This window comes from Tauraco erythrolophus, chromosome 10 (genome assembly GCF_009769465.1).
Source record: "Tauraco erythrolophus isolate bTauEry1 chromosome 10, bTauEry1.pri, whole genome shotgun sequence".
Taxonomy (NCBI): Eukaryota; Metazoa; Chordata; class Aves; order Musophagiformes; family Musophagidae; genus Tauraco; species Tauraco erythrolophus.
The window spans coordinates 19,216,136-19,243,827 of NC_141474.1; the positions used below are offsets into that span (position 1 = coordinate 19,216,136).

At 42.8% G+C, this 27,692-nt stretch overlaps 1 protein-coding gene across 1 annotated transcript in view; it reads left to right on the plus strand.

Annotated features, from left to right (window-relative positions):
* The first annotated feature begins 17,314 nt into the window (after positions 1-17,314).
* Positions 17,315-27,692, plus strand: part of COL24A1 (collagen type XXIV alpha 1 chain) — a 149,148-nt gene continuing 138,770 nt past the window's right edge. Inside the window, 1 exon segment of the mRNA XM_086617742.1 lies at positions 17,315-17,651. Within this exon segment, the coding sequence (XP_086473868.1) occupies positions 17,315-17,651 (337 nt within the window).

Consider the following 27,692-nt stretch of genomic DNA (forward strand, 5'->3'; position numbering starts at 1 on the left):
CAAAAAACAGTAGAAGGTCCTTGCCATAAAGTATTTATTAATTTTTCATTCCAGGGCTCATTACAAGCTTCTTTGACCACGCAAAAAGTATCACAATAAGTTGTGGCTTAAAGTCTTGTCTGCTGTTAGTCAAACATCATCTCTTCATATTCTTCTCAAACATGCCATGTTTCCTGGGCTTGCTTATTGTACCTGGACAGATACTTTTCCTTTTAGCTTTTCCATAAATAATTTGTGCAAGGGTCACCAGCCACAAGCTGTTGCTGTTTGCAGAATATCTGTAATACTTGCTCATTCCAATAGCTTCCTACAGAAAGTCACAGTTCAATCTTATCTAGAATGATGCGGAAACATGACAAAGCTTATACAGCTTTCTCCTTGCTTTTAATGCATGTACCACAGTCTTTTCCATTTCCTCTTCTAAAACAAGGCTGGAAAAGTCGTCAAGAAGATGCATTCTTTCATTCAAAAAAGGTTGTTGAACCAGGAAATGAAATGGAAAAATAATTTGTGCTGGATACTTTCTGGTGTTTTTTACTATGTCACAGTCTGGGAAATGGTTGGTTCCTTTGCTTTGTCACCAGTTCAGTTCTGTCCAAGTCCCAAGCCAGACATCAATATTTAATATGCTTCATAGATGTCAACTGGTTTTGTTGGATCACTTATTGCCCTGTTATTACGGGCATAACATTCTAGCAAATGATGAAAAGTACCTGCTGGCTAAATTAAAATACCAGATGCAAAGAATTTTTGTTCATTTACAAATGTATTGTAAAGAATGACAATACTTCCTTCAGTTTTTCTTGTTAGCATCACTTGTTGGCTGAAGAAGTGTTCCTGAGTAAGTCTGCTCCATGCCTAGTTACTAGATTAACTTAAAAAAAAAAAGACAACTGCCAGAGAATTCAGCAGGTGTGATTCTACTCTTCTCATTAGTGTAAATCATAGAATCATAGAATGGTTAGGGCTGGAAGGGACCTTCAAAGGTCATGTAGTCCAAACCCCTGCAAGGAACAGGGATATCTCCAACTAGATCAGGTTGCTCAGGGCCTCGTCCAACCTGGCCTTGAACGTCTCCAGGGATGGAGCATCCACCACCTCTCTGGGCAACCTGTTCCAGTGTTCTACAACTCTCATGGTAAAAAATTTTTTCCTAATATCCAATCTGATTCTACCTCCCTCTATTTTAAAACCATTACCCCTTGCCCTATCACAACTGGCCCTCCTGAACAGCCTCTCCCCATCTTTCTTGTAGGCCCCCTTGAGGTACTGGAAGACCGCTATAAGGTCACCCCGGAGCCTCCTCTTCTCCAGGCTGAACAGCCCCAACTCTTTCAGCCTGTCCTCATAGGAAAGGTGCTCCAGCCCTCTTATCATCTTCGTGGCCTGTTGCTCACCAGCCTGGGCTGCGGCACCAGGGACGCTGTTGCATCTTCCGCAGCCAGGAGGAAATGGCCTGCCTCTTGTGGGCAGGATAGGTACCTTGAGTTGAGTAGTTAATTAGTAGTTCATTATCTCAACTCAGTCCAGCTGGATAAGAATGATTAGTGCCATAGTGGCCCTCCTCTGGACCCTCTCCAACTGGTCCATGTCCTTCTTATGTTGGGGGCTCCAGAACTGGACGCAATAAATCTAGAATATTACCATGGAAGTCAGTGCAGTAAGTAGAAAACACAATGAAGAGAGGACAGAATTGATTGAGTGTACATGAGAAATATAAGCAGCCGAACCGAGTAGTGACTGTACTCTTGATTACATTTGCCTCTGCCTCTGGTGTCCAAAGAGACGTCATTGTACCAGCCCTGCGCTCCTAGCTGCAGCGCTTGAGGTGCAGCAGGACTTGGTCCCATCCATGGTCTCTCCTCTATGAGCTGCCCCCTGCAGATCAGAGGGGAGATCCTCATCCCAGGTAACTGCACGTCACGAGTCACCTGCAGGACTGGGAGACCCCTGTGCTGCTGAAGCCCTTCCAAAGGCTCTTTTAAAGGGTGATCCCTCAGGCTCCAGAGCAAGTGCTGCACGGCTGGGGAAGGACTGCTGAGGGTAAAGCCACGCTGCACAAGAGTCCAGGCTGCCTTGGAGCTGGTGGGCAGCCCAAGGGGGTCACCATCCCTGCTGCACCTGGGATCCCTTAGCATCCAGAATGAGGAAGGTGTGATGGTGACCTGAAACTGTCCTAATCCCTGAGTGGGATTTCTCACTTTCCTAGAGTCAGATTATTTCTGTACAGTGATAAGACTGACTAATCCTCTAAAATTCATTGAGCAACAGTGTGAATCCTAGTGCAAATATACCGGCAGTATGTTCACCTGGAATGCAGCTGATTGACCTGTCCCACAGAGTGAGGCATGACGTCCCCGTCCAACAGACTGTTCTACCTCCCTTGCCCTGTTCACGTCAGCACAGCTTCTGCCTCAGCCCTTCATGCCTCTGCCATCAGGGCTGATGCTGTTGTGCCCCTGTGCTGACTCCATTGCAATGAGGTTAGAAGTGAAAACACGCTTTGGCACAGCTGCTTGGTGCTTGCATTGGTCAGGCCAAGTGAACTATACATGTTGGGAAAGACAATGTGGCCCTTCAGGCAGGACATGTGCCACTGAATTTGAAGAACTGCAATGCTGGTGGTGATTTTAGACCTCCTGACAATGCTGACTTCTGCTACCCTGAGGATGGCATAGCAACATGCTTTGCCTGCAGACTGGCATTGAAAACAACCCACCAAATCTGTTTCACCCAAAGTGGCCCATGATGCAGCAAGGTACAACAGGTCGATACCTCATGTTTTCCCGTTTCCACTTTATGTGGGCCTGATACTGTTCTGAATCTTTTAAGACTGAGGTATTTTTGTTACTAGTGGGGTTTTCTCCATGCTGTTTCCCGTATGCAACTTTCATGTTCAGCAAAGGGAAGGTACTGGTTCAGATGCTCCAGGTGAGGAATAGGCAAAGGTCTTCTGTGGTGAAAACACAGCTCAGCCCAGAGGCTGCTGAGGTTGATGTCCTCCTGTCTCTGGATCTTCGCATAATGAAGCTGTAAAGCAGCCCTGACTGCAAGATCCTGGAAGTAAACTGTTCATGCTTCATTCTTCCTGAGAAAGCAAACAGTGCCAGGTTCAGGGTGAGAAACCGTCTTTCTTCATAAAGAGATTGATGTCATCCTAAGCTCACGTGACACTGCTGACTTCCAAGTTAGGCATGTATCTTCTTCCAGACTTAAAAGGGTTTGAAGTTGTTTGTATAAAGCTATGGAGTCTATAAACTAACCCCTCAAATGTTTGGGACAAACACACTCTTAATGATTTTTCTTTACTTGCACGACAGGTCTGCAGAAAAGGCCTGAAAGGTTATTCAAGTACAGAGTAACACCTAACAGTGGAATTAACCATTCTCTAAATCAGTCACACTTAACTATAACATCTATAAAATCTTGTCTTAGTACCTGAAAAATCAATGAAGGAAATGTACCCTTTCAGTAAATGTTCATACTCAGATGACCTCTGAGATCTTCCCAAAGAAGCTGTTTCAACAGCTAGCATTTTCATGATAGGTTTTTTATGCCCTTTGGTTTGTTAGGACTTTTTTTCCTATTTTTGTCACAGGCACATAAATATTTCACCAAAATTGTTGGTGAATCTTGCCCTGAAATGTGTTCAGTTTTAGATGGTGTTGTGTGGCTGTTGATAATGTATTGGCAGCTATTGCTTCAGTCATGATGACATGAAGAAATGAAAAATTAGTTACATCTCCTTGGTTTTATTGCAAAAGAGCTGAGACATGTCCCTGTGAGATGACTCTGCAGAAAACAAGTTAAAAATCTGTCTCTTCGAAAGGAACATTGGATACTGCTACTTTTTTCTTAAATATTTGTATATCGAAAGCAGTAGGTACATTTTTGCAGGTAGAAATCCTGCAGAAAAGAGAATGTGTTCTCTCAACTTGATTAAACTTCGAGTAAAACAGGACGATGTGTTTCAGGGTAGCTGCTTATAGGTGCGGGAGCTGTTACTACATCTGCAGCCTGAAGTATTTCACTGTCAGCTTTGGGTGCTTGCAATATTGTACGCAGTCCCTCCATCTGCGTCTCCCGGATGAACTGCTGCAGAGGTTTGTCTGAGGGTGCCACCGGAGTCGGGGGGCTGGTGGTGAGCATGGGAAGTGTTGAGTACCTGCCCTGGCTCCTTGCCTGGGTGGGTGGCTGTGTACCCCTCAACAACCTGCGTGTGGGGGTGGCAAGGCAGTGGGGAGCAGCACATGGTGCGTCTGGCTCCACAGCACATCCAGGCTCCTCTCTGAGGCATCAAAACATAGAAGCTTTACTCTCCCGCTGTCTCTCCTACTAATCTAGTTTGCGGTCGGCTTTTCTCTGGAAAGGAGAGTCTGAAATTAGCCAACTTTAAAGCTGATCTTTCATCATTGAAACAAGGGACTCATGAATATATCATGTTTAGGCAAAAATAAAGGATTCCTAACCACTCTTGCTGAAGACAAGACTTGCAAAGTATGAGCTATATATCTGAGTATCATTCCAGAGCGTGACTTGACTTGCTCTACTGAGAGACTAAAACCAATCTCCTAAAACTTAATTATTTGTAAGTACTTATTTTACTCCTTTACATACAAAACAGTATCCAGAAAATACAGGTTGTCTGGTGGGGAAATTTGTAAGTGATTTGGCTATTCATCTCTCATGGTGAATTCCTCCTGTATCACATTCAGTATTGCACAATTGCAAGCTAAAATAAAACTGAAAATATGACAAAGGGAAGCAAACCAAAATAAACCCACAGTGTGAGATGTCATTACCTGTCATTAGGAAAGTAACCCAAGATTTTCATACAATGGGCTATGACATTTCCTGAACTAATTATGCTGTCAACAAACCACTTAAGAGTAATTTAACAAATGCCAGAACATCTTGAGGGGGGAAAAAAAAAAAAAAAGCCCAAACTCCTAAGTACAAGGACAGGATAAAGCTGTTGTATAATCTGTCATGAGAACTAGCAAATGGAGAGCTGTTTCTAACACTTTGAAAACACCTTGGGCAGCTACAATCCATCTGGCTAAGCTAACTTAAAATATGTTGGCTGGGGAAAGATGAAGAAAGATTTGTGGATTTTTTTCCCCCCAATATGATGGGAGAAATAATTATTTTTAAAAAGTTGTCATAGTTCCATTTAAGTTAGCCATAGCATGTTTCAGCTTCTGAATCACACCATTGGGTTTTCATGTAAGGTCAATAATTTTTATTAAACTACTAAAAATTATTTTGTCCTTCTACTTTAGATCTCTACATATAGCGCTATAGCCTGGTATATATTTAAGAAACTTGAAGATAGATGAGTATGCAATATGGTTTAAGAATCGTCAGTAGGAGGGGGGAAAAAAATCTTCCTTATCATTAGAGTATGAAAAAGATGAAGTCTATGCTTGTATACAGTCAGGAGATAAAACACTGGATATGTTTGCCAAAGAAACCTTTCCTGATTATGCTGAAATCTTTTCTGATTATTGAGAGGTTATGAAAGTCCTGCAACTAGGCTACTGTGTACAGACCACATAACTTAAAAATGAAGCCACATGCAAGATGCAGCTGTATGACTTGCTGTTCAGATGTGCAGCATGGTTTGGCTCCTGTAATTGCCTCTGTGTGTGTTCTTTCCCTTACAGGGAGCACAGGAAAGCTCAGCTGCCCATGAAAGCAGAATACCAAACAAGATGTCAAACAATCTGGCTCCACAGCTTTGCACAGCACAAGCAAAGGGGTAAGAGCAGAAAGAGGCACAAGGCACAGGGTTCCAGCACCATGCAGGAGAAGCAAAATGTAAAAGAATGGGATTTCCAGTGATTCTTGGGACACGATCAGGAGATACAGCTGAGTTAAACAGGAAAACTAAATGACTTCCTATTAGTCTGGTCTTGGTTTAAAATTGAGCAGGAGTATCATCAGAGTGTAGCATACTGCAGTGTGCAATTCTTTCAGGTGTGTGAGCTCAGGTAGACAATAGCGAGCCTCTGCTGTAGAGCCTAACGTGGTGCTAGAAATGTCAATCTAAATAACTGAGAACTAAAAACACTATCATAACACCGCTGCTATCGTTTGAGAGGATAATCTCTTCAAACTTATGGACTGCAGGACAAAAAAGAAGCCCAAAGCAACTTGAAGTGCCACTGTCCATCAAGCTTTTTGCATTTACAGCACTTGGAACTACAAAACAACAGACTGGGAAGGAAGCAATCTGGTGTTAAGGAACTCCATGCTACAGTGCTATGGTAGAGAGAGAATACAGATGCAAGATCACAAAGGGCCGGGCTCTGCTACAGTATATTTATCTGACAGTATCACCGTGGAGAGGGGCAGATGAGGAAGCTACTGAATGAGATGAAACAAGACCATGAATCTTGCATCCCATGGAGTGCAAGAGTGTTACTAACAGTGTCTAACTGAAGTCAGCAATGCAGGGAAGGGACTGAGAGCACAACCAGCATCTGTCTCCAGCTGCCACATTAACCTCAAGCTCTGAGTGTGCCTCTGCAGAAAGGGCATTTCTGAGAACAAAAAGGGCTCTCAGCGGTCCAAAAAGCCATTGGCTTTCCAAGAAGATCGCACATGTTATGGCAACTATCAGCATTTGTGATGTTTTGCATGGATTTGATACTGTGCTTAGAAGTACAAAATGGTTTCAATGATGTAATTAAGAGGGGGTTTTCTCTATTATATTCTTCTGGGAAACACAAAGTGGGAGCATTAGTTACTATTTTAGACTACAGGAGGTAAATTGAGAGAGGTGTATAGAGTGTGTAAGTTCAGAGTTGCTGCTGTTTAATGGACTGCAGTCGCATATCGCAGCATGTGTACATATAATTGTCTCCCAGACTGGATCCTTGAAGGTTCCCTTGCTACACATTACTTCTTTAAACAAGAGACAGAAATATAGTACAGTATTACCAAAGTAGATGATTCATTCTGATATGCTACTTAAAACACACCAAGGACATTAGCTACAGCTCAGCCAAAAACTCCCTGTCTGAAATAAACATTGAGCTGATGGAGTCCTGCATTAATTTTTAAAACATAACAGCAGGGGGCAAGGAGGGCCAGGGTTTTTCACTGCAAACTAGCTACTTACACAATAGGAATGAGCTATATTTTCAGTGCTTACTGTTCTTTTTCTAAATAATTGTCCCCAGAAGCTGTATTTGCAATGGCAAAGTTCTGAAGAATTCTAGGGTTTTTAAGGCTCTTCTTTCAGAATAATTCAGTTTTCAGTAAATAGTCAAGAAAAACACACACTTCTTTGCACATTGCGCATCAGATTGCAGAAATGTATTTTTAGGGTCGTGAGCTAAATTAACATCTGGCTCAATTGCTATTTCAGCTAGATTACATGCGTTTGTTCTGAACGTAGCACCTTGCTTATTTTTGCCCTCAGATTATGCACTAGCATTTATCCTGTATGCATATAGCATGCAACCTATCCCTAACATCTGAAAAAATCTTGGATTTTCAGTCATCTGGTGTACTTGTAAGTTCTCCACATTTTTTATTACTTTGCTTACAACTAATTACTCTGGATACAGCACAGTCTATTTATATGCTTTGTAAACACTCCCACTTCCAAAGGCTTTGTGGTATCATTTTCTTCAGTGTCTTTATGGAACATTGTCAAATGAGGGAAGCAGCTGAACTGGAGAGGCATAGAAAAGAATGGAAAATAAATCCCCTAACATCAACAAGGAAGTGATTGTCAGTATTGTCGGTGTTAGCAAATATTTCTGATAACTAGTCTGTTAAATTATTTACAACTTTGGAGTAATATGTTACCTGCTGCTATGCAAAATGAAGATTTGCTTTTTTTCCTCTGACTTCCATGTGAAGTAGCTTCAGTGCATAAAATCCCGTAGTGCAGAACAAGCAGCTTTTGAGCAGCTTTGGTGCCACTGGGATTCATCCCACTACTTGATGATGGCCTCACTGCAGTGATCAGTCTTTTAGTGCTCCTACAGGAACCAGGATTTCCTCAAAAGTTTCATTAAGATAAACACATGCCTTTGACCAAATGGGTTAATGCATTCTGTCCTACACGCAGAACTGGAGATGGGCGTGTTTGCCTGGCTGTTTCTGGCACATGCAATTTCTTCCCAGCAATCAGGATGAAACCTAGAAGGAAGTTTCCTATCCCCAAGTTTGCTTAACAAAAGACCTTCAAAATCTCTTCTGTCCTCCAAAGTGCAGAAGATGGCGTTGCGTGAAGGCACAGAGCTGCTGCTGGCTGTCAGAGGCATGTGGGAAATGCTCCCCTTTCCTGTGACCAACTTCCTGAAATCTGGAGTTCTTCCACAAAACCCACAGGTATATTTGACAGTTACGGGGATTTTGCAAAGGTAAACTGGACCTGGTAGAGATAATATTGCCAAAAATTAAGCTTCTGTTCATGTAAAGAAGTGTGTTGCTGAAATATCCAGATGGATTTGAAGAGAGGTTTTCACATCTTTGAAAATTTAACATCTTTTATTGCCACTGTTTCCTCAGGAGTCTGCTTTGGCAAACATGGTGTTTTAGGACCTGTGAATACTCCAAATGAACTGCCCAAACTTTATCAGGAAGGCTCTGTTTTATGATCAGCCTCATACTGCCCCAGTGAAGCACAAAGAATAAGACCCCAAACAAAAAAAAACCCACCAAACCAAAACCCACAAAACAAATACCACCACCCCAAAAACCAACCAACCAACTAAACCACAAAACAACTCACCTAAAAAAAACCCCAACTTTTAAAGAATATTAAGCATAGGGAAATAATTTTCTAATCAATAATGTTACTTCAAGAATAATGCAAATCTTCTGAAAACATCTGGGGATATTTATCCAACTCCTTAATGTGTATTTAAACTATAAAAATACTTTCTGAGATAAGAAAGGTTATAGCTGCCATTCTTTGTAAAGGAATAAAATATTAATTTGGTTTAAAATTTTTATTAAAATCCATTTTGTTCCAATTCTTCAAAAGACAAATAAGAATGCTGTTATATTTACATATGTAACTTTGAAATCATTGCAAGTTAGTTATTAAGAGAATACTTCGCTTTGGAAAAAAGCAGCTAGCTTACATGTGTTGGCCAACCAATTTAAAGCAAAGCTAAACATCTGATAACCATAAATGCTATTTTTTGTATACACATTCTAATGCCATAAGTATTTAAGACAAAAAAGTGATCCTTAACTATAAAATAGAAAAAAGAACAAACTACAGAATTTTAATGTAATTTTGTTTTGCTCTTATTGGTTTTAGAGATGTCTACATTTTGGTCTGTGTGAATGTCTGTCTCGGCTGGGTGGTTTCAGAAAACTTGAAACAGCCCCAGTAGTTTCTGAAGGGAGGAAAAAAGTATATCCTTGTGCCTGTGTTTGAAAACGGAGACTGAGGAAAGGTTTGGCATCTCTTGCTTCAAAGAAAATGGCTAAAATCTGGCAGTGAAGTACATTGTGGTGCCAGCCTGATGTCTTTTGCCTTTGCTGTTACAGTTCACACAGGTGGTCAGCCTTTCAAACAGCAGCAGTTCCCTCAAGTCCAGGAGAGATGCTGCAGGTTTCACCCCTATGCTCTGTGAAGGCCCCAGGGTGCAATGCCCATCCATCCCTGGAGGACCTGAAGCACCAGAAGAAGGTGCTGGAGCCCTGTGAAAAACAATCCACGATCCTGTAAGACCTCTAGTGTGCAATATAAGGTTGCAAAGAAAAGTTAATGCTGGTACTTTCACAAGTTCTGGACTTCTCAACCTTGATCATGTTCATTCATTAAACTGTTGCATGCGTGTTTCAGTCAACATGGTGCAGCTACTCGTATCATCTGTTGTTCAACTTCTGACTATGTCTAAGCCAACTAAACAACCATGAAGTTTTTACGACTTTCTGTAATAAGAATAATCCAGGCACATCTGGCTTAATGAAAATGTTTGATCCAAGCAGAAAAAAAGACTCATCTTTCAGATGTATTCATATTTTTTCTCTAGTTTTTTTTTTTAATCATTGTTTATAGGAGGATTTTATTCAGTTTCACTTTTCTCCATGACATGGGAAGGGGGAAGGGTTGCTCTGAAACAATTCTGTGCCTGGTGAAAGACCTAGTCCTTTACGTTCCTTCAACAGTAGTTCTTGGTCACATATCTACTCAATTTTAAATAACTGGAGAACAGGATCAAAATTTCATCTCTAAAAATAAGGTGATGAAAATAGCTTATTAAAAATGCTATCCTATATTGGTGGTACAGCTGTAAGGGATTTACAGAAATTAATTATATTACTATTGTAAAAATATCAGCATTGAAGTTAGTGCCAATGTATTTTGGTCTTGGATTCCACATATTCATCTGTCTGGTATTTTCAGGAAAAGCAATCTACTTAAAGTCTCTTTCTCTATAGAAAATTTTTCCTGCCATTATACATGCATGATCTAGAATTCTTAATTTGGAAATTAAATGCTCATCAGACAAAAATACTCTGTTGTACTTGACAATACTTTTGACTTTCTTCTGAAATCCAGAAAATCCAACAAAACAACAAACAATAAGCCCTATTTTTTTTCTTTATTGGGAGCTAAATAGTACTGGAGAAGTCTCATGATGACTTACATATGTGAAAAAAAAAAATGAGAAATAGTGCAATTTCCGTTTTCATTGATATTGCTAATACTTACTGAGTCTGGAAACTCCTGTTTTGATGAATGTCATCAACAAATGTTGTCAGGTTTAAATTATTCCATTGTTCTGCATGATTTAGGTATGCTGTGTGTTAAGAGTCTCAGGATATTTAAAAACCTCTAAAGAGAATCAGTGAGAAGCTGGAGGAATCTTTCTGCCATAGCAGAGCAATCATTTATTGTTAATGGTTGAGACAACTATGTGAAGTTGGTCAAATTATTTATGTTTTTGTGATTGAATTTCTCTCTTCTCAGAGATGGAGTTAATAAGTATTCACGATATCATGATGTTATGTCTTTCTCTTTCAAAGTTTGGGAAGGGAAAATGGATGTTCTTATGGTGCCTCAAACTACCATATTTTGCATGATTTTGAAGGTCATAAACTGGAGTCTCATGGAATTTTTTTCTTCTATAACTGGGGAGAAAATTCTGATAAGATTTTTAATGTGAGAACAAGTCTTCCTACTCCAAGGCAGAGATTTAACGTGGTGTTAGCCACTGAGCATCAGTAGCTCACCTCTCACCAGTGAGAAAGTGGAGGACTAAGGCTTCTTGCAACAGCAAGGGGAGTTTGCAGAAGCCTCAGTCCTCCTCTTTCTCATCTGATGCGAGGTGCTGCTTTTGCAGAAGCAAGCCCATGCTGTATTTTAGTTATGGCAGAAGGAATATCTGGGAACACCCTTCCCTGGCTGCAGGGCAGCACTGTGAAAACCTGCACAACCCTAGGGCTGGAAGTGGAGATGGTAAAGAAAGAGATGGTAAAGTCCTTTTCTAGGACTAATGAACTGCGGAATGAAGCATCTCTCACAGTTGCTGAGAAAAGTAAGAGAATATCTTCAAAAAGCACTGGCCTAATGCAGAGTGGCTCTGTGGCTCATATTTCTCAGATGACTGTGCTGGTTCTTCCAGATGTGTGAGCAATTTTTAGTGTTGATGAGATTTTGCTAGCGGGCTGAGAGTACCATATGAATGTGGACAGTCTCACTCCAAATGGGCTCCATTCTTATTCTTTTACAGAGAGCAGTTTTCAGAAAATACCTGCTGATTTTATCCTGTAGAAAGATGTCCTATAAGATGTCTCTAGTTTTTGACCATCATTCTGATGTGAAAGGGCACTGCCGAGGAGGTTAAGTGTCCTTGAGTGTTATGAGCTAGTGTTTTTTCACATAGGACAACCACATCTTTTTATTTTTTGCAAAAATAGGCTTTTGTGTCCTTTTACTGATGGAAACAGGGCAAGTTTTTACAATGACAGAGAATCAGCACCCTTTGAGGAGGGCTCCTCCTATGGGCAGGAGCCTTTGGGGAGAACTGCTGATGAAGCCCTGGTGCAGGGGACTCCACCAAGGTTGCTGAATGCCCATGGCAGGGGGTCACAGCCACCACTCCATGTGGGGGAACACTGGTTAAGCACACCTGCTGAGGCCTGTCTGGCTCTCTGGGTCTCTTTCAGCACAGGTTGGTAGAGGTGGTAAGTTGGTTCGAGGAGCACAGACTCTTAGTCATAATTATGGACTTCACCTACAAGGGGATTTACAGTTGAATGAGTATCCCAGAAAATACCTCATGTCAAATACATCTTCCCGCCTGTAAGAGTGGGTGTCTCCGCTTCCTGCCTGGATGGCAAAACACTCCATCGATGATGGGATAAAGATTAACTACAAATGAAAGTCATTGGATTTTCTCTAACTCCTCCTCTGTTTTTTCTTTCATCAGTTGCTCTTAAGCTCCAGAGCTCCTGTTTGAGATGGAAATTCACTGTGCTTCTCTCTTGGCAGTTTGGCCTATTCGGTAATGAGTCTTCTCATTTGGTGAGCCATTCCCACATAGCACTCGTTGCTCTTGTATTTTCCGTTCCCTTATTACTTTCCTAATAACTGCTTCTCAGGCTTCTCTCTTCCTTTAATATTTTCTTGTGTGTTTGGCTAGGCTTCTTCACATTCTTGGTATGGCATACGACATGCCGTCACTGGAACAAGACGTCACAGCTTTTCGGCTGCTGAGTGTGGGGTTGCTCCTTCAGAAGGCTTTGCTTCAGTCACCCATTTCAGCTTTCTCCATGAGAGTTTTTACTGTGCTTATGGTGGGTCTCTGCTATAGCAGTGACTTTCTAAAACTGGATGATACCTGGTCTTGTAAACAATTGCAAGTATCTTGGCTTCATTGAGTCACCTTTCTCAGTTGGAGCCGCTGGAGCCTTGTGGTCTGGAGCATCTACTCTCTCTTGCGGTTCACTGAGGCTCTCTTCTGTTTCTCACTCCTGGCTGGATATAGTCCCTTGTTTGCTTTAACTAAGCATCTTAAGGATTTCACTGGTCTATACGGTCATTTGTGGCTTGGCATTTTTGTCAGTCCTGGCTCTAATCCTTTCTCCCTATGCCAGGATCTCTGAAGTTCAGTCCCATGTACCCACAGCACTCTCCTCTCCTCTCCTCTCTCAGCCCCTTCCCCTCACAGGTTTTTGTGTGTTGGTCTTGCAAGGCAGAAAAATTCTCTGATCTCCAAATTCTTCAGAATGTAGATTTATGTTAAATATCTCTTTAGTTTGCTAGTAGAAGATTAGAAGGCATAGAATTAATCTAAAAAGTCATCAACTGTGCTCTTTAGAGGCATTTCCAGATTTTTGACATATTCGAAACTGGAGAACATTGCTTCTCTCTAATTCCTTCAATCAGAAGCTAACAGGCATAACTAGAGAGAGAAGTCAGACACTGGGCATTACAATTTCTTCCACTTTCTACAAAGAACAGACGTGTCTAATGGTTTCAGACCTGGAGTCCCCCTTTCTTCATTTTTAGCCAGTTGTCGTCAAAGACATGCTGTAATCCTTTCCATTTCTTGTACTTCTTAATCATATTTGATAGCTTGGTAACTTTAACCAGAGCAATGTGTTAAACTTTTTTTGGCTGCTACAGAGAGAATTCTAAATAAATATTTTGCTGAACTAGGTTCCAGCAGTTTTGGTACATAGCCTAACACCATATATTGTGGTGTGCAGGGAAAATCAGTTTTCCAAAGGGAGGTCCATAGCAGCATGGATCTTCTGCCAAAAATTCCTAATTCTGGGACTGTACCAGGAAACTTGTGTGGGTCCCGTTCTGCTCCTACTAAAGTCAAAGGTAAAGCTCCTACTGACTGCAGTGGGATAAGGCTCGCTCAGGCTCCAACACTCAGTCCTCACATTCTCACTTCACACATTTTCCTTCAAATTCTTATTAATTGATCATTTTATTTTTAGGCTCTGGCAATATACTAACCACTGCTCTCCCCTGTACATTTTCTGGAAAGAGAATCACAGATAGGAACCATTTTCCTTGCCTCTTACACTGTCTAAGAGTAGCTCCTGTTCTGTGCCTCAAAGCCTGGATGGAATTTAGCAGCTGTAATCTGGAGTGACAGATGAGCAAGTCAGATCATGAACGCAGGAAAAAGCTGCTGGGAAAGAAGAAAACAAACAGAAGAAGTGCTTTCAATCATGTCAGAAAGGCAAGAAGTGATACATTGAAAGGACTAATTTTGTACTTCAGTAATCCCTGGGTTTACTTGGAGAGATAAGAGAAATCACGGATAGGCTGTGATCAAGCAGGAGATAGCAGACATGGAAAAACAGGATCTCAGAACACTTACCATAGGAAACGAAACTCCACCATCACTGTGTTGCAATGAGTGCTAACACATTTGGAGCTTGACCACAACCTTTGGTGTGTGTAAGTACGCAGAAGGCTATATATAGCTCTAGAAATAAACACATGTAATCTGATAGCTTTAAATATAGTAGGTTTTGCTTATTAGGCTGTAAGAACATTTGGAAGAAGCAAGTGTAAGAATGAGAATAAGTGACCCGACAGTGTGTGCTTGCAGCCCAGAAAGCCAACTGTATCCTGGGCTGCATCCAAAGAAGCGTGGCCAGCAGGTCAAGGGAAGCGATTCTGGCCCTCTACTCTGCTCTCATGAGATCCCACCTGGAGTAGTGTGTTCAGCTCTGGAGTCTCCAACATAAGAAGGACGTGGACCTGTTGGAGCATGTCCAGAGAAGGGCCACAAAGATGATCTGAGGGCTGGAGCACCTCTCCTGTGAAGACAGGCTGAGAGAGTTGGTGTTGTTCAGCCTGGAGAAGAGAGGGCTCTGGACAGACCTTCTAGCAGGCTTCCAGCACCTGAAGGGGGCCTACAAGAAAGCTGGAGAGAGACATTTTGCAAGGGCATGTAGTGATAGGACAAGGGGCGATGGCTTTAAACTGAAAGAGGGTAGATTACAATTATATCTAAGGAAGAAATTCCTCCTTCTGAGGGTGGTGAGGCATGGGAACGGGTTGCCCAGAGTTGTGGCTGCCCCATCCCTGGAAGTGTTCAAGGCCAGGTTGGATGGGGCTTTGGGCAATCTGGTCTAGTGGAAGGTGTCCCTGCCCATGGCAAGGGGGTTGGAATTAGATGATCTTCCAACCCAAACCATTCTGTGATTCTATGAATAAAACTAATACTGATTTTTGCCATGAAGCTTAGAAGAGATTTGGAGCTGATCCCAAATTATGGAGGGCAGGATTCCCTCCATAATAGCCCTAATGCTGATGCTAAAGGGTTAATAAATCGACCTTTTGTCTACTGCACACAAGACATCTTATTTAAGGGATTGATAGATTTCATGGAATGGCACCAAACCATTCCAAACCCTATCTGTAATGTACACATTTTAGTTCATTTGCTAATAAACAAAACCTAAATGAAATATAGCACTGCAGTTGTTGGAAGCCATTCAAGTGTGGTTTAGAACAGTACTACTGACAAAGACCTTATTGCAGCAGTGTCCAACTCCTCCCTGGGCAGGCACCGTGTTCTCTTCAGTGAACAAATACACTCTCATGTTCTGCTGTCACTTCGTTTAGTGCAAGGTAATTGGCAGTGTTCAAGGCCAGGTTGGATGAGGCTTTGGGCAACCTGGTGTAGTGGAGGATTTCTCTGCCCATGGCAGGGGGGTTGGAACTAGATGATCTTTGAGGTCCCTTCCAACCCTAACCATTCTATGATTCTATAAGGTACGTGGATAGGAAGACAAAATGTTGTCAGGAAATCTCCTGGTAGTCAATGAGACTATATAGATTCTGGATGATTCAAGGTATTTAAAATTAATTTGAGTGTGAAATTAAACACTACAACACTCAGGTGTGTTGCCTGTGAGTAATATTTTTCCCCCTGTAACTTTGGCTTCTGTTATCCCCAAGAAAATTCACTATTCTAGGTTTGCCCTTGGTTGCCTCACAATTTCCTTCCCCAACCCCATTTTTCAGGCTCTTCCCAGTACCAGCATCACCCAGAAAAGGTCCTTTCAGCTGAGCGGAGCACCCTCAGTGATAACAATATGAGCTCCTTGTCTTGTACAACCTTTCTTTGTGCCCTACTGTTTCTCCTGTTTGGCAATACGTTTGGTTTAATTTCATGTCACCTTTCCCTATCTTACCTACAACTTGAAGGTCTTTGCTGCAGGTCTGATGCGAAATCTTTGTTCTTGCAACACCCAGCAAGAGCCAAATACCACAGTCCTAAATCACATCAAATTTCTGCTTAGGTCAATGGAAGTTTTTCCTAAGCAAGGCTGCAGGGTTTGACCACAGGTTTGCTGTACAGCGTGTATCGCAAAGTCTGGTATTGTTTAACTCTACCTCGTTGGTTTTGAGAGACAGTTTGCGTAAAGCTGTCTTACAGGATAAAGTTGCAATAGACCACGTTACTAGGACAAGGTAAGAAAACTGGAAATGAAAGCTAAAAACAACTTTGTCTCTTTAGGAAGAGGATAGTGAAGGGTGTCGTATTTCTTTTGGCATTGTAATGCTACCAAATTACATCTGCTCTTCAAACATTTTCCAGAGGGAGAATTGCTAGACCCCACTCTAGTTATACTCGAGATGCAAAACCTCCAGCACACTCAGCTTTTTCCCTTTATACCATTTCATCATCTCCCTTCCCCTCCTCCTCCGTCCCCACATTTTCATTTAACTTGCAGCTTCTTGCCAAGCCTTCCCAGCTGAAGCCCTGCAGGAACGGAAGGCACTCCTCGTCCTTCGGATTCGCGAAACGGCATCACCTGTTTGTGCCATCCCCATCCCTTCCGCGGTCGGCGGCGCTGCCGGGCGCACCTGGGCCCGCCGGTGCTGGGAAGGACGGCGCTCGGCTCTGCGCGCCCGGGGCCGCCGGCGGCTCCGGTTCCCGTCCCGGATCCGCGCCCGGGGGAGACCTGAGTGGGGTAGCGCGCACCATGCGCAGCCGGGGTCCGGCCCGCCCCGGGGGCCGTGTTTGCTGATGTAATCGCCAGGCAGCCAGCGCTGAAATTTAACACCGAGGCAGGCGAGGAGGACCGCCGGTGCCGGGGCAGGCGGCTGCAGCGCCGCTCCGCCGCCGGACTCCGCGGGCAGGCGCGGGGCTCCCCCGCCACCCGGCCCCCGCCCCAGCCCGCCCGGCCCCCCCGCCGCGCCGCCCCCGCGGGCCGTACGCGGGCCGCCCTCGGGCTTGCGCGGAGCTCGGCGGAGACCTTGGGGCCGGCAGGGATTCATGGACAGGACCTGACCCTGCGGCGGCGCGGCGCTCGGCTCCGGTTTTCCCTCGGATCTCCGCTGCCCGGGCAAATGCATACAAATGCATTTGGGAGCCGAGAGGACAAGGCGAGGACGCATCTCTCCCGCAGCACAAACGTAAGCGGGAGCCAGGGAGGCGTGGCGGCGGGTGCCGCTCCTCTGGCCGGCGGCGACGGGGCGCACCGCCACCGCGCCGCGGGGCGGGGGGGAGCTCGGCCGTGGGGCTGGCGGCGGGGCCGGACGGGAGCTGGGGACTACGGCTCGGCTCTACTCCTGGGAGCAGAGGACGGCGGCCGAGGTGGGCTGTCCCCCCCACCCTGCCCTCCGAACACCAGCTGTAACCCTGCGAGGTTCCGGGTGCTCCCGGAGGACCGGCAGGGGCTGCGGGGTACCGGCTCCTCGGACGGAGCCCGCCCCTGCGTCCCTGTCTTCCACACGCCCCCAGCCCTTCCAGGCGCTCTCCCTTCTCTCTCCTCTCCCTGTTGCTTTCTTGGATGTTCCCGGTCCCGTCCAGCACCCTCGTGTCATCCTTCCCCCGTCCGAGCCCGCGCCTCGGCAGGCAGCCTGGCTCTGCGGAGCCGGGCCCGGGGAGGGTTACACGGGTGTGCGGCCCCCGGAGAGCGGGAGCTGCCTGACTGGTGCACCCCGAGGGGGATCCTGGGGAGATCGTCCCTCTGCACCCACAAGTAACGCGGCTGCTGATCCTTTCGGTACCTATCTATTAAAACGTAGCAAACAAATAAAGCCTCCAGAATTTATGTCTAAGAGCTGAGGCTACTCTCTTAATAACAGCTGACCAGATGAGGTGCCCTGTATTTGCACGCTTCTGCAATAGGCTGAGGTATTTCTTATGCATCATCATCTGTGATGCAGAGGTAGAACTCCCTTCTCCTACGTGATTTGCCTAAAAGCAGCCTAGGCAAGATGAATGTGAACTCTCGATAGTTGTAATGGTGTTATAGAAGTTACCAGAATGCGTCTCCTTTTGTAAAGTGCTTATTTTATTCTGGCTGTGGCTTAAATTAAGTTTACTGAGAGCTCTGAGTGAGACAGAGAAGCATTTGTCTTGTCTGGTAGCAAGGATTATGCTGCTAAAGTGTGCCTGGTGAATAATCTGGGTGTGCTTTAATGCTTATGAGCAGTTATGTGGCTGCCTGAAGGTGGCCTTCCCAGGAGATCCGTGTGTTGAACGGCTGTGTCTGTGGGACTTCTTCAGCAATTGTCTGAGTGCAGTTTGAAAAGGGGTTTTATTTGATATCTGTGAAGGGATATTGCTGATATAAATTGAATTGCAGTAAAGTACTACAGTAGCAGAGATACAGTCTACTTCAGTTCAAAATCAGAGATAGCTTCAGAATATGTATCTAAATGCTTCTATCTTGTTTAATTAATTTATTTGCCTAGAGAGAAAGCAACCTTGTTGCTTGTCTGTGTTAAGAAACCAGAATTCTTCACATAGGGATCAGATTTCCTTAACGTATATCAAACCAGTCAATCCCTTGCAACCTAGACCACCTTTTTGTGGAAATGCCATTAGGTCTGACCTGCTACCTGTATAGGGATGTCTCTCCAGGCTAAATAAATTAAACTCCTACAGCTGCATGACTCCTAAATCTCTCACCAAATTTGTTGATGGAATGTTTAATTTGAAAACATGAACAGCCTTGTGTTACCCTTGTCTCTTGCAAGTGCTGAGTTGTAGAATGTTTGAAGAGTAATCTACAAAATGTACAGAGACAAACCCTGAAAGAAGAGAATATTTCACAGGAGTGGGAATTTGAGCTGTACACTTTTGCCTTAATACAGAGGAAAGCAGTGTACGCTATCTAGACAAGAGAACTAGTGTAAGAAATCAGTGAGGTACTTATAAAACGGTTCTAAAATCATATATTTTTCATTGATTTTTCTCCTTTTAGAAATAGTAAGAGTTGACTGTTCTTCTGCACGTGGTAGTTTCTCATCTTAAGCCAAATGCTGTCCAGAGGTGGCTGGGCCACCAGGCAGGGAGTTTCCTTTCTCTGAACCACAGCACTGTTGCAGGACTCCTCTTAGGCCACTGCTCCTCAGAAGGAAAGAACAAGACATGTTTTGATCCTTACCTCTCACTTTATCTTGTGTCTCTTCCTTTTTCTCTTCTTTCAAATTGTAAATTTGTGGCAAAGGATTCAGAAGCTTTCCCCTCATTGGTTAGCCGTGTAGTGGCATCTATGCCAAAAAGGCATGTGACTGTCACCCAGGAGAGGCTTTGGAGGTTGTTGTGTCCCCTCAGCCATGTTGATAGTAGGTCTCTTAAAACTTGGGAAGTGGCACTGGACCTGCTGGTTAATCTCATTATAGCAGCAAAGGAAGACATTATTCTTCTCGGATCTTGAAAGATAAGGTTTTTAACAGCTTGGGGTCTTTAAGAGGCCCAGGGCATCTCTGTCCGTAAGTCCTCTTGTTTTTCCTAAAGCCTTCCTCAGGCGTGATGGACACAAATGGGGCCATTCTCCTTAGTAGTCCTCAGAGGAGATCTAAATGAAGTAATGCATGTGGGGCACCTGCTGGTATTTAAACCATAATCACTGATGAGTGCAGGGTTGAATGCATCTGTGCCAGTTACACAGGGAACAGGTTTTCCTGCCTTCTCTAGCAGCCAGCTAGTGGTATTTTTTCTTTCAAACTTGAGGTTTAGGAAACTAGCCTGGAGTGAAGAGGATACTGCTGTGCACTGACCAAACCCGAGCTTGGTACACTGCTGAATAGTCTTTAGAGGGTGGCATTTTTCATCGTTGCTTGCCACAACTTGCTTTGAAGCTTATCAGTTTCCTCATCCATCCATCAGCCCTTATAGAAAAAAAATAAACATGAATAGTTGCTGTCCAGTCATAGGAAGAGGCAAACAGCCTCAAGATGTCAAACGTATTAGAAAGATAAGCTCTATTTTAAGTGGTAGAATAGCTCAACCATATTTAATAGTGCCCTCCTCCAAACAATTATATAACTGCCCTCAGGTTGTGCTTGCATGTAAAATAGGAGAGAGGATGAGAAGGTAGGAGGAGGGGAGGAAGCTCAATAGATAGCCAAGGTGTACTGGAACAGCTTCATGTGTGATGTTAAATAGGGAAAAATAGCCAGCATTTGAGTCAGCTGGAGGCTTCCCTGCCCCATGCTTTTGCATTTTTCTATTGCTGTGTCCTAACAGGGCAAGTCTCTCCATGAGCTATGGGCTCAGCTAAGGCACATGGTCCAAGGTGTCTGCATGCTGCTTGCTGTCTTCCTTGCAGCCATGGCAGCTGATGGGTGCATTACACAGCAGGGAGCCTGGTGGCTTAGTGGCAGTGCTGGTGTGAGAGCTTAATTTGAGCTTAAAAGCTGCAACTGCAAAGAGTAGTGATCTTGACCAAGAAAGGAGAGTTTGTAAGAACATATTCTCTCAAAGACAGAATTTCATTTTTTTTTCATCTTCAGCCATGGAGGGCTCCCTTGTACAACTTCACTTTAGGTTGCACACGGTTTCATTTACAAAAAGTTTTACTTGTTGTGAGAAAAGGTAGAAGGAAGACTAACTTTTCCCGTGTGTTAGAGGACCTCCAGACCTATGGTTCTCTCTGGTCTCTGTTTTTTCTCTTAGCTGATCACGCATCTGTTCTTGACATTAGCAAGAGAGCACTGTGTAAGTCAGACATTTGTCTTTACCTCTCAGTGAATATTTCTGTATATCCCGTTACATCTGCATAATTTACAGTCCTGGGAGCGTTTTGGAATTTCTTGCCTTCCTACAACATTTGCTGGGAGGTGACGAAGGGAGATACCTGACACACAGCTTGTCTCTGCCTGATGCTGTGGAAGAGGCTGTTGTAATGTTAAGAGGAGTCATCTTTGTATTTTGATCTCTGGAGTCCTTTGAGCATCCTGACTTTGGAGTTAATTAAAACGTCTTATGCTATTTTTAATTACAAATCCATTTGGTGCCCTTTAAAGTCAAATAAAGAAATAGTTATCCTGGGGTTTAGCTGATACAGTGCATTGCGTGGACTTTCTTCCTAACACAGCTATCTCCTTTCACTGAGCTTCTCATTAGATCCAAAGATGATATATTGTGTGACGCAGAAACTATAAACTTGAATTCTGGTCTTAAGAGCTAAAAAAACCCCAAAGTGAGTGTCCTGTATCTGACCTGCTGTTTGGACAACAGTCAATATTCGGTCTTTTACAGAAGTGGCAGAACTGCTCCAGTAGATGTTTCATGGCTGCAGCAGGAGAAAGTCTGAAGAAAGGAATAGCTAGGGACTGCAGTGGTTGATTAAAAAACATGCCCTTACAAGCACTTTATTTGTAAGGCAGTTTCCACCCTGCTCCCCTTCTGAGATCAGAACTGAAGCACTGATGCATATTTTTGAATATCCTGTACATTCTGTACATTTTCTTCTAAAATCATGATGTATCTACAGTTTTACAATGGCAATACCAGTGACAGAAGCATTACCATTGTTGTGCCTTACTGTTCCTTGAATTACTCATTTGTTCTGATTGCCAACACTTAAGCTCTCACAATATGCAAATCCACATGTAGATGTGTAACAAGTGGACCTAATTTTATCCAAGATACAGCCAACTTAGTTGCTTTGAAAACTTTGAGCAGATATTTAAAAGAATGCTGCAGGATATTCTAAGACTTATCTTAGCAGGAAAAAATATGTTTCATCTAATTTTATAAAGCTTCTCTTCCCTGCCCCTGTAATTTGAAATCCTGTTTAAGTAAGGGCTTTGCCTGAAAATCAGTGTGGCAGTTTGTGAATACAGTCCAGGTTGCTGATCAGCTGGAACAAGAAAGGACAGCAGAGAGGCTTGCCAGGTGGAGAGTGGGTAGTGGTGGATAGCATGCTTTTTAAATTATTGTTTGAACCCGCACACCTGTAAGGAATGGGAATTCGTTGGGTCTATCCAGCTTCCTTTCTCCTCGCAGCTTTTGCCACAGGTGTTTTACTCATAACAGGAACTCAGGGAAGGATCAGCCAGTAGGCTTTGGTCTCCAAGTGTCTCAAGGGCTGGGTGTGGGGAAGAGGTGGTTGAGAGCTGCTTGGGCTGGGCTGGACTGGACTGGGGAGGGGGCCCGCAAGAAACAGCAACACTAGCTGTAAAGCACCTCCTTCCCCAAAGGGGGACTTGGTTTGAAAACTGGGGTGAAACCTGTCGGTAAAACTGCCTAAGTGGAAGGAAAGTAAGTAATCAAACCCATGCTGTGCTCGATCAATGAATTTTGACTTTTTTTTAATTTGCTTCACTGAGTAAATTGATAAATCCAGATTTTCACTCTGTGTATGTGCTTGGATGTTTCTGGAATGCTTGAATTGCGAACCTTTGAAAGGAATAGCAAGATTATTTTTTTCAATGAATACTGATCTGTGTGTGTATATGTACACACATATATATAAATATTTAAGTCATAGTATGATTTCTTGTCATTGTAGCATTACTAATACTTGGTTTATGCACACGTTATCCTCCGAGTTGAAGGCAACTTGGCAGTGAACGCTCAGTGGAAGGGACTTGTCTGTCATTGCTGTTTGAACCCTATGTTCCTGTATGAAGTGGTAGGGTTTTCTTCCTGCATCTTTTTTTTTCTGTGCAAACCTGACTAATTAGCTGACAAAGTTACATCAGGTGAAGTTACAGGTGTTTAGTTGCAACTGTGTTACTTTAAAATACTGTTTTTTCCAGCTACTCAAGTGCTCTCTAGCGTGGCCCAGCAAACACTTTTAGTCAATCTAGCATTTAAAAAAAACCAATGAGGTTACATGTGTTGATGAGCAAGAGGGTTGAGCTGAGGCTTGAGCGTGAGTTGAGTACTTAGTATCAGAACTATAGTTCTGATATTTTAGAAATATATCTTCTTAGAACTAAATAGATATATGTTACTATTATTGTTACATATATTTGTTTCTGTGCCTGGATGTCCAACACTAACAGAAAATATATTTCTTATTTTTTAAAAGATTCAATTACTGAAAAGTGTGTGATTAGATGCTAATCTGGCTAATGCGATACTTGAGTCAAAAATACCATGGTCAAAAACAGACTGTCTGTTAAAAATGTATTCTTTGCCCAATATTCAACACTTTTAATTTAAAGCAAATTTTGAGCATATAATCTATATCAACCTTACATATGTTCCTTGTAATCAGTGAGCCTGTAGTACCTATCAGTATTGCACTCTTCTGTCTGAGGGTGAAGTTTTAAGTCAAAATGTGATAGGATTTTTTTAGTATGTGAAGAGCACGTCTTGCTTGTAACATGACAAAATTTTATAATACAGGAACAAAAGTCTGACACAACATTTTCATTTATGGTAAAAAGATGTGATATAGTGACAAGACTGATAGCAGGTCAAAAGTATCTAATGATCTCTACAGGTGTTAACTTGCCCTTTATTTTAAGGTTTCTTTACAGTAACTTTTTTCAGGAAGAAATTTACTACATATCAGTATTCATATTTGAAGGCTGCTGCAAGAAAATATAAACCAGATGCAGTTACTTTATTAATGTAAGCCAGTGTAAAATATATGTACTATACATGAGGGCATACATAATCCTTGATCTTTGTGTAAAATGCCTTCTCAGCCTCAGTGGAAAGTCGTGCCATGTGATGATGGCTTTGATCCAGGACTTGCCAAAGTCAATGGTATCCTGCCATTGACTTTGGTTGTTGAACCAAGCTTCTAATTCCTCGGGGTTCTCAAACTTTAGATGTTTTCTCACATGGTCTTTTCTTTCTTTCCCTTTTAGGAAAACTCTCCTTTTTATTGCAATATGTATAGCTGTGGGTGTTGCACAAGTACCCAAACAAGGTGAGAAAGCTTTTTTTATAACGGGACATTTATGTAATCTGTTACTAGATCAAAAGAGCAAATGGCTGTTGTTACTAATGACCTTAGGTTCAGTTCCTTAATGATGACTTAAAGAAAATACCAGCTACAGCATAACGAGAGCAAAAGTTTAAAGCAACCAGTTTGGAAAAGATGACCTTTTGAAAATTACTCAGATTTTCTGTCTATGAAATTGCTGACATATTTAAGCAAGCCTTTCATAATAGAGAAGCCTTGTACAGTGAAAAGGCTTTGATTGTGTCTTCACTGCAAGTGGGTGTCCTTGGGGGTGGCGAACTATGACTGAGTTACCTTTGCACTTAGGGCTGTGCAAGCAAGCTGCCGCATATAATAAAGGCTTAGTCTAGGCTGGCATCATTAAAGCAAAAAGTGAAATAGTGTATTCATTTGGTTTTGCGTTCAGATGCAGATGTTCGTGAGGAAATAGTTGTCTTGTTCTTAGTTTCTTTTTTAATCTGCCAGCTGTTTTAACTGCACCAGATGTTCAGCTTGCGTTAGAGACTGCTGTGGGAATATTAGCATCCCAATGTGGTGGAGGCTAGAGTGCCGTTTAGTCATTTCTTATCTGCCAGGAGAGTAGCAGCATTGGTTCTCTGCCATGTTCCGTCACCGTACAGGTGAAGCAAGAAATAGGTTATCCTTGGCTGGTAAGTATGTTAACTGCAAATACGCAGCTGAATACAAACAGCTGGGTTGCACGACTAAGACAAGACTCACTCTTCATAGTGTTTTGCTGGAGCCCTGTGGGATATCTCAGCAGCCTCCCACCGTTATTCTCACCAATGCCTTTTCCTTCTCATCATTCCATGTGACTGGCAAACCTTGGGTTTTTTTTCCTTCAGTTGTGTGGTTTTTGTTTTTCTCACCCTGTTCTCTTTGTAGTTTTGCCTTCCATTAGTCACTTGTTGCTCGCCTGGTAAGATTGGTTGTTGATTTTTCACATTCAGCTCAATGGGGGCCATATGCTTTTGTGATGATGGGATTTTCCCAGATTTTTCTAATAGCTGAGCCAATTTCTCAGAGGAGGAGGGCCAGCACCCATAGATGTGTGTGGCCTGCCCTGCTCCAGCCTGCAGGGATGGAAAGGGAAGAGGCTGATTTAGGGAGGCAGACTTGCTTTCCTAGTGGAGCAGGAGCAGGTGATGGATGCCAGAGAGAGGTGTGCAGTGATGGCTTGAGTTGTCTTCATCCTTCTGGCCCACCCTTCTCTGCAAAGAAAGAAACAATTTCTCTCACTTCTCATGTGCCTCAGCCTGAGAATTGCATTTCTAACAGAACTTCAGGCAAGGACTGTGAGGGCTACAGGACTGGGGGATGGCAGTGGCACAGGGGAATGGGTGCAATCTGAGGTTTATTTGCCTCAGCTGTGAGTACTTCCATGCACAGAGCTTCACAGAAATGGGATGAAGTCTCCAGTCTTTACATGCTTATATTTGATTATTTTTTTTATTTTGTCATCAGCAGATGAAGGGGCTTTCCTATTCTCTTTTTTATTACTTGACAGCATTTCCAGATAGCCGTATGAGAAGCCTTACTGAATGGAAGCTCCTTTCCACCCCATGTGCGCAGATGCCATACACAATTTCGTTTTCTTTAAGTGCTTGCCTTGATCAAAATGATACATTGAACCTTGATGCAACTTTTTGCCTGTGGGTGAATTTGGTCCCTCATTTGCACAGTGTGTAAACAAGGTTGCAAAAAGCAGTTCGGAGAACAGCAGACTGAGGAAACCTCCTCAAAAAAAGAGCAGCTCAGTTGTATCCTTCAGTCTTGGTATATAACCTGCAGAGCTAGCATTATTCCATTTGCAGTGCTTAGAGTTTGTCCAGGAGCAGGATTGTCTGTCCATTGGGAATATGTTAACAGTTAAGTTGTTATTAAAACTTTCTTGGCAGCTGTATTTTGAAAAAAAAAAAAAAAAGTATTGTGCCAAATATGAAGATGCTGACTAGAGTAATTGACATTCCTTCCCTCCTGAGCTGATGAGACAGCCTGTGCATGCTTTACCTGAGAAGCTACTCCTTGTCCATATTGTAGGATGCTATAAATTTTGCTCAATTAAATATATGTAAAGATACAGCCTCAGCCTTTAGGAACAGTACTTTGAGTGTGGCCCACAGACATACAGAATCCATATATCTGGTTGGCTTTCCTATGCCAATCACTCAGCCTGGTGTCCAGGACAGCATTTGTTGCAGCCAGGTATCTTAATTTACCCAATTGCAGATGCAGCGTCACCTAGGAAATAGGCAACCTGATGAGTACTTACTCTTAGTTCTGGTTGGGCTGACCGATGAATGACCCTCTCTTGTCCGTACCCATAAACGGAAGGCAAGTAATGCGTATACTGGGATTGCTGAAATGGAGAGAGCACCCCAAATATTCTGCCTTCAGAGTGGTCATGAGTATGGAGGAATGTGGAAAGCGAACGAGTCTGAATAGAAAAGAAGCGTGGAATGATCAAATAGCAAAATCTGCTCATCCCTCCCCAATTTCTTTTTGGGATCTTTTTGTGACACAAGAGAGTCAGAAGTTTTTTTGCCAAAACCTGTGTTAGGTTTTTCCTCCCTTCATGATGCAGTAAGGTTATGAATTTTTCAAGTCCTCCTAGAAGGTGGAAGGAAAGCACTTGACACCAAAACCCCTGAACAACTTCTCTTTCAAGAAGATGAGCTGTTCCAATTTGGGGGGCTAATGGGTTGAGTGAACAGTAAGTGAAGACAGATGTTGTGCAGACATGGGTAAACAAAGAAAACTGACTACTGATATGTAAAGAAAATAGTGGTTGTCAGGCTGAAAGGAAGAGTTGAGAGGTTTGCCTGCTCCCGAAACCCTCTGTACTGCCAAGAGCTTCTGAAAGCCTTAAAATAAAATAAAAATACATGTTGGACCAGAAATGAAATGACTGGCCAAAAAAGTTTGGAACAGCCTTTTGGCTTGACAGTGGCTTAACAAGCAGCAAGTCAGTAAGGAATAATCAGTTGATACTTAATCTTTTGCTATCATTTTACAAATAGCATTTATTTGTGTTTAGCTTCTTCAGGATCTGTCATTGTTTGCAGAAATTCACTTGCAGGATGTGGAGAATGTGTCTTATTTCTCATCATTCTCTCAGATGATTTTCCTTTTTTTAATAACTTTAAAACATTGTGCTGTTTTCAAATCAGAAATGCCAAAATTTTGACAATTTTACTTGCAGTTTGAGTTTTAGTAGTGATACTCTTGAATGTCACTTTTAAATTAACTGGTTTAAGCCAGTTTAAGCTGAAGCTTTTTGGTTTATACTTCGATTTATAATACTTTAGACAGATCACGTGCATTGCTATTTTTAAATACAAATAGATAATTATAGATATTTTAAAATACAAGTACTTGCCAAATATTTCAGGTTAGGATGTGATACTTAGGCACAAACTTAAGTTAGATTACTAGCTGTTCTCTGTGCAGTCAGCTGGCCCAGCCAGTTCATAGAAGTGCTGGAGTGGTGTCTCCAGTCTTGGGGTATTATTTGCATGCATAAGACCTTTGCATTGCCCAGAGCTCAGGACCTGTGTTTCTTC